The sequence below is a fragment of the Hypomesus transpacificus genome, chromosome 4, assembly GCF_021917145.1.
Source record: "Hypomesus transpacificus isolate Combined female chromosome 4, fHypTra1, whole genome shotgun sequence".
Taxonomy (NCBI): domain Eukaryota; kingdom Metazoa; phylum Chordata; class Actinopteri; order Osmeriformes; family Osmeridae; genus Hypomesus; species Hypomesus transpacificus.
In genome coordinates this window covers 10,812,428-10,821,418 of record NC_061063.1, presented here as the reverse complement: position 1 = coordinate 10,821,418, position 8,991 = coordinate 10,812,428, and the positions used below count along the sequence as shown (strand labels likewise).

At 40.2% G+C, this 8,991-nt stretch overlaps 1 protein-coding gene across 1 annotated transcript; it reads left to right on the top strand.

Annotated features, from left to right (window-relative positions):
- The first annotated feature begins 6,392 nt into the window (after positions 1 to 6,392).
- On the top strand, positions 6,393 to 8,991 carry dlx6a (distal-less homeobox 6a). Its single transcript, XM_047019779.1, has 3 exons — positions 6,393 to 7,033; positions 7,596 to 7,789; positions 8,178 to 8,991. Exons 1-3 carry the CDS (start codon positions 6,727 to 6,729, stop codon positions 8,415 to 8,417), a joined length of 741 nt encoding a protein of 246 aa, XP_046875735.1. The 5' UTR covers positions 6,393 to 6,726; the 3' UTR covers positions 8,418 to 8,991.

The window sequence follows — 8,991 nt, the reverse complement described above, 5'->3', positions numbered from 1 at the left end:
CTGTTGTAAATCAAATATAGATAGGTAGATTAATAAAGTTGTCTGTTGTATGTGCGTACAAACATTTACCAACTATGAGAGAATGTCCTTGTTTTCAAATGCAGTTTCAGGGTAGGTGTGTATTTGGATGGTAGACAATGGTAAAGAAATATCATCCGCCAACTCCTGCGATCGTGTTTTCCTGAGAACCGGGCGAGCAATGTGAATGAAGCAGGGCTGTCCATCAAGAAGCATTTGACCAGGTGTGACTTTTTTTTCTTTGCCTTTCTTCCACTTGGGTACACTTTGTGCTCTAGAATTTCAGCCTCTTTGTGTTTAAGACCGTGTACTATGTGAACCACTTGTCTGAACACCAGTGCCTTGTTTTATGGATCTGAAGGGTGGTTCTCAGTGACAATATCTGTGAACCCTGTCGTCTGATTCTGTTTAAACTGTTGTTGGTTTGCTGTCTTAAAGAACAGCTTTCTAGTGTTTTCTGAAGTCTTAATTAAATGTTAGGTCGACTAATAAAGTCTTATTTAGATATACGCTAATGGTTGTGGAACTTTTCCTCCGAATCTTAAATGTTTTACATTTTGACTTGTAGTAGGCCTAATTATTTTATGACTGAGTAGCATGTTCCGAATTGAATGTCGCATGATCTAGCCTGTCATTAGGGCTGAGGTTCATTCACCACACGGGATTGCTTGCCCATTCAAGAGGTTACGGCGTGGCTGTCATAGGCTATATGGCGTCTTCACACATTGCTTGTCTAAACCACAGACAGGTTCAAATATCTTCAAAAAATATAGGAACATCTCTCCAAATAAATAGGATAACATTTACATAAACATAGAGAAAGATAATCACTATTTAGTTTAAAACATGTTATAAAAAAACTAAACTAAAATACGTTTCATCCTCTGTCATTATTCCAGTCGTCATCTTTCCTCGTTTTTGCTCTCTTTTGTTTTGCTTGTTTGTTAGTTTTTTTACACCGAAGGATAGCCTGAATATAGTTTACAGAGGTTGGGTTAAAACAGACTTTATCGCGGATTAATGCGTGCGGTGATCTATATCATACAATTCCAGCTCATGACCCCAATTTAGCATCCCCCAAGTTCCCTGTTCCACATGCACCACGGTGTATTTATCATAAATAGGCCTACACTGAGTGATGATCATTCGGAGTGGTATTTTGGATATTATATTATGGCACGGAATTGAAATGTATGGACACAGCATCTTAGAGCCGGAGATATCCACCTGCTTTTCACACCCTGGTGGACGGTAGTTTCGCTGCTGGATCTCCATCTCACTATAGCCTACATGAATATGTAGATTTGTGATTTATATTACCAGATCAAAGACAAGAGCGCAGAGTGTGTTTACGGATTAAAGGCTATAGTTGAAAGAAGACCTGCATTATTTTAGGCTACCTAGTGAAGCTGTACTAGTTCCAAATGGGTTTGTTCTTGTCTCTGGTGCGCGTGTGTTGTGGTATGGTTACAAATATAAATTCTGTTTATTAGCCTAATGTAAGAGGATACTGGGATGATTGTTATTATTAGGCTATAGCATTAAGCCCATTCTTACAGTTTTATCATTCGTAGTAGCATATATTATTACTCAATTTTGAGGCCTGTAGCCCTAGGCTACTACTGATGATAATAATATAATTACAACAATAGCCTACTAAGAATAACAATAATCTTCATTCTCATAATTGTCATAACAAACGTAATCAGTGGAAATAATGTTGCAGGTCATTTGTCTGTTTTTATTTAGGAAAAAGCTGCTAAATCTTTGCCTTTGGTACTACTGCAGTGGGCTGTGTCATCAAGCGGACTTATTTAGCCTCATTTGACAATTTCAGCCTAGGCACGCTCCACACTGAACAAGTTGACACACTATACACTCGTGGTTGCAATTTCTGTCAGTCAGGAGTGAATATTTGGACATAACCGGGTCTTTTCTTAGTAGGCTACGAAGTCCCTTTGCCTTGAATAAAAAACGGTTGCATTCCCGAGACATCTTAACCTACTTACACGTGAACCTTCAGTCAGGAACCTATGGATTGGTGTAAGAGATGAAACATAGGCTTATCGAAAATTGGACAAAAAATACGACTATGATCAACAGATGGATAGGCTCTCCAATTATATTTCAGGAGGTTTGAAAATGAATTATTGCCTTTGAAGTGCATTATAGAACTGTGTGATTTGCAAGTGCTGAACCACAGGTCTCGCTCACTGTGACTGCAAACGAAAAATTACACAACGAAAAAAGGACTCAAGGCAAGAAAAAGGCTATCTTTGTTTGCCCCTCATTGTTTACCACAGGATTCTTTCTCTTTTTTTTTCATTTTACTAATTCATTTCAATGGCTTTCAAACTGGAAAATGGAAATGTTGCTCTTGCCCTCTATTTCAACAGCAGCGTCCTGGCAACAGAGCAATTTTCTATCATCAGGGATAAACGGCATCGAACAGTACATTCTGATAAAAAAGCCCATGATTGCTGGCCTTCCTGTCTGTCATCTCCCGGCGAAATCCTCTCCTTCAAGCCCAAGCCGTGTGCTGTCAGATCTAATAATGTCGCGTATTAAGTCAAGAAAAAAGCTCCTAGGGGAAGCCTATAGCATACACACTGAGGGTTCTTATTCGTCTGCAGAGATAAAAGGTGTTTTAGCAGCTATTCAGGGTTTTAATTTCGATTAATTGCCCAGTAGCCAGATACATGCCCCTGTCATTACTCTTCCTCTGATAACTCGCCTAGACCTGAATCTCCAGTGTTTCCAAAATAAAAAAACATGTTATTGGCTTCTCCATAGACCATCACCATAGAACCTCAATGGCCAAAATCGGTTAAAAAACTAACGTTGACTCATTCTTATTTACTTCTTATGGTTGAACATGAGCTATAATCACCCTGGTGATGGAAGAAGCAATGAGATATTCAACTTCCTTGACTCTAATAAAGGAATATGATATAGGATTTAAAGAAAAGTGTAATATGTGTTGTCTGGTTCTCTCTTTCAGTGTCCAGCAGCTTTAGTCAGTTGATTAGGCGAGAAAGACAAACAAGCAACCGTAATTAAATCGCTAGGTATGAGTCACGTCTGGTATTATAACCGTATTGAATGAACTCCATTAGAGTTTAGGAGCGCTAAAGGCGTCCGATGGAACTCGTTTTTTTTAAATGTGTTTAAAACGTGTGTGTTTCTATTTCAATAGAGGTCTGTTAAGGCCCAGACTAACAGCCAACATTTATATACAGGCATATACACACATAAAGGCCTATATATTTACATATAGGGCCTACATAGAGGTCTATATATGCTACATGTGTGTGATTTTAGCATTGATTACATTAGGTCTATATATCCATATCAAATACAGATAGGGTGTGGTCTAAGAGAATATTGCCAGGTAAGGCAATATAATAAACCTAAATATATCAGAGGCATTGTTTTGATCAGTTAAGATGGTGTTCGCTCCCAGTATAAAGCCTGGTTTATCTTTTATGTTTACAAAAATGTACACGCCTCAATGCTAGCAGACATGCCTGTACACAGAGCAGACACATCTGTCTCGTGATGCATGGGAGACGAGGGATGCTTCCCGTCTGAATCCTATTATGATGACCCATGTTAGAATACCGACAGCTGCGTGTGGTATCCATCTGCTTTTCTCTCGACACCGCTCTCACTGCAGCGATGGAAACCCGTCGACGCCTGCGTGTCTGCGAGAAACCAGTGGGTTTTCACTCGGGATGGAAGAGACACTTAACTACTCTACTGGCCTGAGTGGAAAGCCTCGACAGTCCCCATCGCTTCTGAAAGCAGAACGCCACAAGCAAGGAGGTGGCGTTCCATGCAAGCCATGTCAATAGCTGTTAAGGCCACGGACCGCAAAGTCCCAGGCACTTTGGAAGAAATACGACTGTGTTTTTGCGCAAACTCAATGCGCGCGCTCGCAAATAAAATTATTAACACGTGTTGGCGAAACAGACTCATTCAATCAGACGCGCGCTCGCGCACGCATGCACGCACGCACTCATAGAAGAAGCACACAGATATACAATTCGATGATTGAAGTATCCTGATTGACGCATTAAAAAGCATTGTGTTAGGCGATGAACTCAGCTTAAATCAAAGGTTTGGGTCGAAAAAGTACAGGGCCATGTAGGCTATTTCGATTAGGCCTACATGTCTATTTTCCAAACCAGAGTTAGTGTGCATCACTGTTGGGAAACCCCATGTCTAGCTTACTGTGGTTTGATATTGAGTGATTTTAAAGAGTCATTAATCACCGTGTTTATTGGACAGCGCGGAATAAAGACCACTTCTGAAAATCATCAGGATTGATTGAGCTGAAGGTCAATCGCCCACTTAGGACAGACATTGTTTTTCACAGCTGGACATGTTATATATATTTTCTTTTATATTTCTCATAAACATGTTGTCAATAATAAACGAATAATAACAATACAACCAAAGTCATACAACCAGACTACAAGGCCTTGAATAATATCCTAATATCCAAAACGAGAATGTTTCACAAATATAATTGCTTGCTGATACTCATGCTACATGGATACAGGGATGAACAACATGCTCAGGACAAAATGTCATAATCAAGGAATGCTCCTCACACAGAAACCTACTTATGTGTCCCTTTAATGGGGTACATTTCAAATAGGCTATACTGTCGAGAAATCACAAAATATGAGCTTATTGCTAAAGTTACATAGTAGGGTCTCCCATCAAGCAAAATGTCGCCTGCTTTTTACCACTTCAGTTTAATACGAATAACGAAGTCCCTTCTTACGCCTGAACGATAAGACATTTCCACTTTACACACAGCCTGCAGGCTACCGGTAATATAATAAAACTGTCAAGACTGCGCACACAGGTGAGTGTGCTCTGTCCTGGAGGTGATAATCGAGAATGTCCCAGCTAATCATGCATAAGATAGAGACGCAGAGCAACAACACCGAGGAGTATACGTTTTGCTCGTGCCATTCAAAGCCGATTAGAGAAGGCGAAGGGTCTGGTTTCTCTCCAGAGTGTCCAAGTAGAACACGGATTGATATAGTTCCACCACTCTGAGCGGACGAGCAATAAGAACCCATGTAAAACCATTACACTGTAAAGTCACAGAGTGCTCAGTCTAAACTACTTGACGATCACGGTGATAATATAAATAAGCAACATAAGACATGCACCAAATGACCTGCCTTAATAGGTGTCTTACCTCATTCTGTCCATTGCAAATAATCTTGAAATTCGTACTTTTTCCGTTTGGTTATGCACTAAAAGTTTAAACTATTTAATATTTGATTCATATAGCAAATATTTCATGAACTGTGTCGGTGCGTCTCGTTTGGTCCACTGCTGTAAAATGATTATCCAGCTGGGTTGTGCACTTTTAAATCCCGCAAAGTAAATAACAACCCATGGAAATAATAGCAAGGTACCAAGTTCTTGTTGTAGAAAAGGAGAAAATTGAAACTAAACGCAGCATTTAGACAACCATTTTTGATAAGAGGATAATTGAGGCGACACTGGCGTATAATTAGAGGATAATTTATGCTATATCCACTTTATTCCACCTCCCCAAAATAAATCCAGTCCATAATCATTACAGGCGAATTGTTCTTAATTTTATAGCTGCAATTTGAATAAAGTGTGGTGGTTAATCAAAGAGGTTTTGGTTGCAACTGATTGCAAGCATAATTACTTTTCAACACCATTCTGAAAAAAAAAATGCCACACTGGAAAAGCATGCAGATAGCCTTGTAAAAAAATATATGTATGTATTTATATTTTCTTCATATAGCCTAAATTGGGCAACGTTTAATTCATATTTTGAAATAATCGTTTAGATTGGAGTACATGGAATGTAGGCTACAAATCCTCAAACTGTATAATTTACATATTCAAGATGTTATCAAGCATCTTATTTTATCAGAGATAAATTATCCTGTCACTTAAACACAACATCTATCTGCAATACAAGCTATTGTCCAACACGCGCCTTGTTATTTGAGGCGTCACACGTATAATTTAGCGTTGTCTAAAACATGTACATGAGCCTTCACAAGGGGTAGGCTTTATAGTGTGAAGGAGTTTATATGAGCATAAGTACATATAAGAGAGGATTATCAATTATATTTCTTCGTTTGTGTTTATGAAAAAGAGTTTAGGCTAAGGCCTATGCGTTATGCGTAATGTGGGGTAATTGCGTAAAACAAACTTGACAAGACGCTTCCAAAAGGCTGGATTTTACAACATTAGGGCGTTTGATGCTTGTATGTAGGATTTAGCAGACCGTGCCACCATATATCATTTCCCCTATGGTTGTGCCTGCGGTAAGAGCTGGTTAGGTGGGTTAACTCGCGCTGAAGTCTCCGTGAAGCACAGTACTGATGACGTTGGGTGGAATGACCAATCGGAAGGCGCTGCCCTTTGGAGACAAACCATTTTACTTGTAGTGTCTGCATCAAGTCTGAAAGCAAGGACTCAATTTTAACAGAAACCACCTTAAAATCTCTGCCTTAACGTATACCCACCTTCCGCCACATTGAGTAAGAATATCAGAGGAGAAGGAAAAAAGACGCCGCGGGAAAATTCGGGTGTTAATAGGACAAGATCTTTTCGCTGAGGACAGAGAGACAACAGCACAGCGAGATAACCCATTTGGACTTGAGAGAGGGGGTGAGTGCTCTCAAGGCAGAAAATTTGATGATGACCATGACTACGATGGCTGACGGTCTGGATGCTCAGGACTCGTCCAAGTCTGCTTTCATGGAGTTTGGTCAGCAATCTCACTCACAGCAGAGCTCACCGTCGATGGCCGCCAGCCACTACCCGCTACACTGTCTCCATTCCGGGTCGCACTCTCACCATCAGCACGATAACTCTCCGTACCCCGGCACGAATTCTTACAACAGGTCGCTACCTTACTCCTACGTGAGCCATCCCCACCACAGCCCGTACCTACCGTCTTACCACAACAATACTGGCGGTCAGACTAGAATAGACAGCACAGGTAAGACCATTTTTTCCCCGTTAACGATAAAGAAAATATCGGTTTTATCCTACGATAAAAACGTATTTTAGCAAACCGGACTTTATGCTGTAAATATGTCGTTTGAACATCATATTATTCTTTACACTGTTTCCTCCGTTTCGATGCTGTCTAATCCTTCGGTAAAGCGACGTTTCCATGCTCCTCTTTATATGTTCCGGAAGATGACAGCCGGGGAGCCCTCCAGCATTTTGAATTAGGCAGGCTACTCTCTTTGAAAGTTGCAATTAGTATTTAATTGACATGTCATTACATGTAGTATCCTAAATATGACAGAGGATTCAATTATGATTACGTTCTTTCCTGAATGGAGCGGACGTGACATGTGACCATCCCTCAGCACAAACACATTTTCATTCAGTTTCCTATTATCAGGATATTTTTTTTTGTAGCCTATATGTCTTTCTCGAAATTTTAAGACATCCATTTTGTGTTTTTTTCCTTATTTAAAAAAGAAAGTAAAAAACACATTAAGCTTTTGCCACGGTTACACATCTTAACGTTATAATTATTTTTGTTGCAGAGCAGCAGAAGACGACAGTGATTGAAAATGGAGAAATTCGTTTCAATGGGAAAGGCAAGAAAATTCGTAAACCTCGGACGATTTATTCTAGTTTGCAGCTTCAAGCTTTAAATCACCGATTTCAGCAAACACAGTACCTCGCATTACCAGAACGCGCCGAGCTGGCTGCTTCCCTTGGCCTGACACAGACACAGGTATTTAAACCTAGAATCACCATTTCGTTTTAACGGTTTACGTGTATTCTTATTCATATTATTGTAATAAATTATTTATTAGCCTACAATATTTAGGTTATTTATTCAATAGTCATATAATGTAGGCTAATAGACACATTTACTCATGTAGCCTACCTCATGCCTGTGGTTGCTTTTCGTGGCCTGGGTCGAGCACTATATAGGCTGTTGTTTAATGCTCGATAATCTTAATATTAACTGTTTCAAATACAAAACATCCTTCAGTAAATTTATACAAACTTAATTAAATTAAAATGTTCAAGGTACGCTCATACTTGATTATCTAGGACTTGTTTGAGTTCTACGTTTAACTATTTTGTCTAAATCCTGTCTTTCTGTTCTCATGCAGGTAAAGATATGGTTCCAGAATAAGAGGTCAAAGTTCAAGAAGCTGTTGAAGCAAGGCGGCAATCCGCACGAGAGCGACCCTATGCCTGGTTCCATCGCCCTCTCTCCACGCTCTCCAGCAATTCCGCCAATATGGGACGTGTCGGCGTCCAGCAAAGGAGTAAACATGCCGGCTAACAGCTACATGCCCGGGTATTCCCACTGGTATTCCTCCCCACATCAAGAGTCAATGCAGAGATAGACTGCTCGGATGGGAAGGCCGGAGGCCTGACTGGAGAGCGCCGAGTCTGAATCGTTTCACCTGCACAATTGATTTCCGTCAGCCTCGAAACTAAATCCTGTCTCGCTCGAGGACAGACCCCTCGCAGACAGGCTTGGCTGCTCTGCGCGTGAAGGATAACAGAGAACAAGACTCTCTAATGTGGCACGCGGCATAGGGACTAACCGTATTATCTTACCTATGGCTGTTCAGTGGGATTGCCTTTGTTATGCTTTCATTCATCTGACTGTCAATATACCAAATCTGTGGCATTCAGCGATTTGAGCAAGGACTGCACATTCACGCGTTCATACTGGTGGAACCCTATGCCGTGATATATTGATGGAACTCTTTACTGCTCCTTGAATGGTTATTTCTCAAACATGCAAAACAAAGCAATTTGTCTGTCTGTAAATATATTCTGCGACTTCAGCTGTACATACACTTTTTATGTTTTGTCAAATGGAGTAAACCATGACTCAAAATGACGTCTCCTGTTCTATACTGAAACATTTAGTGTATTTCTCATTTCAAGAAATGGTCCATCTCCACAGTC

Bases quoted from the DNA above. Each gene is read 5' to 3' on its own strand.
- dlx6a (XM_047019779.1), top strand. From the start codon at position 6,727: ATGATGACCATGACTACGATGGCTGACGGTCTGGATGCTCAGGACTCG. The intron at 7,034-7,595 runs GTAAGACCATTT...TTTTTGTTGCAG, and splicing joins GACTAGAATAGACAGCACAG to AGCAGCAGAAGACGACAGTG. The intron at 7,790-8,177 runs GTATTTAAACCT...GTTCTCATGCAG, and splicing joins TTGGCCTGACACAGACACAG to GTAAAGATATGGTTCCAGAA.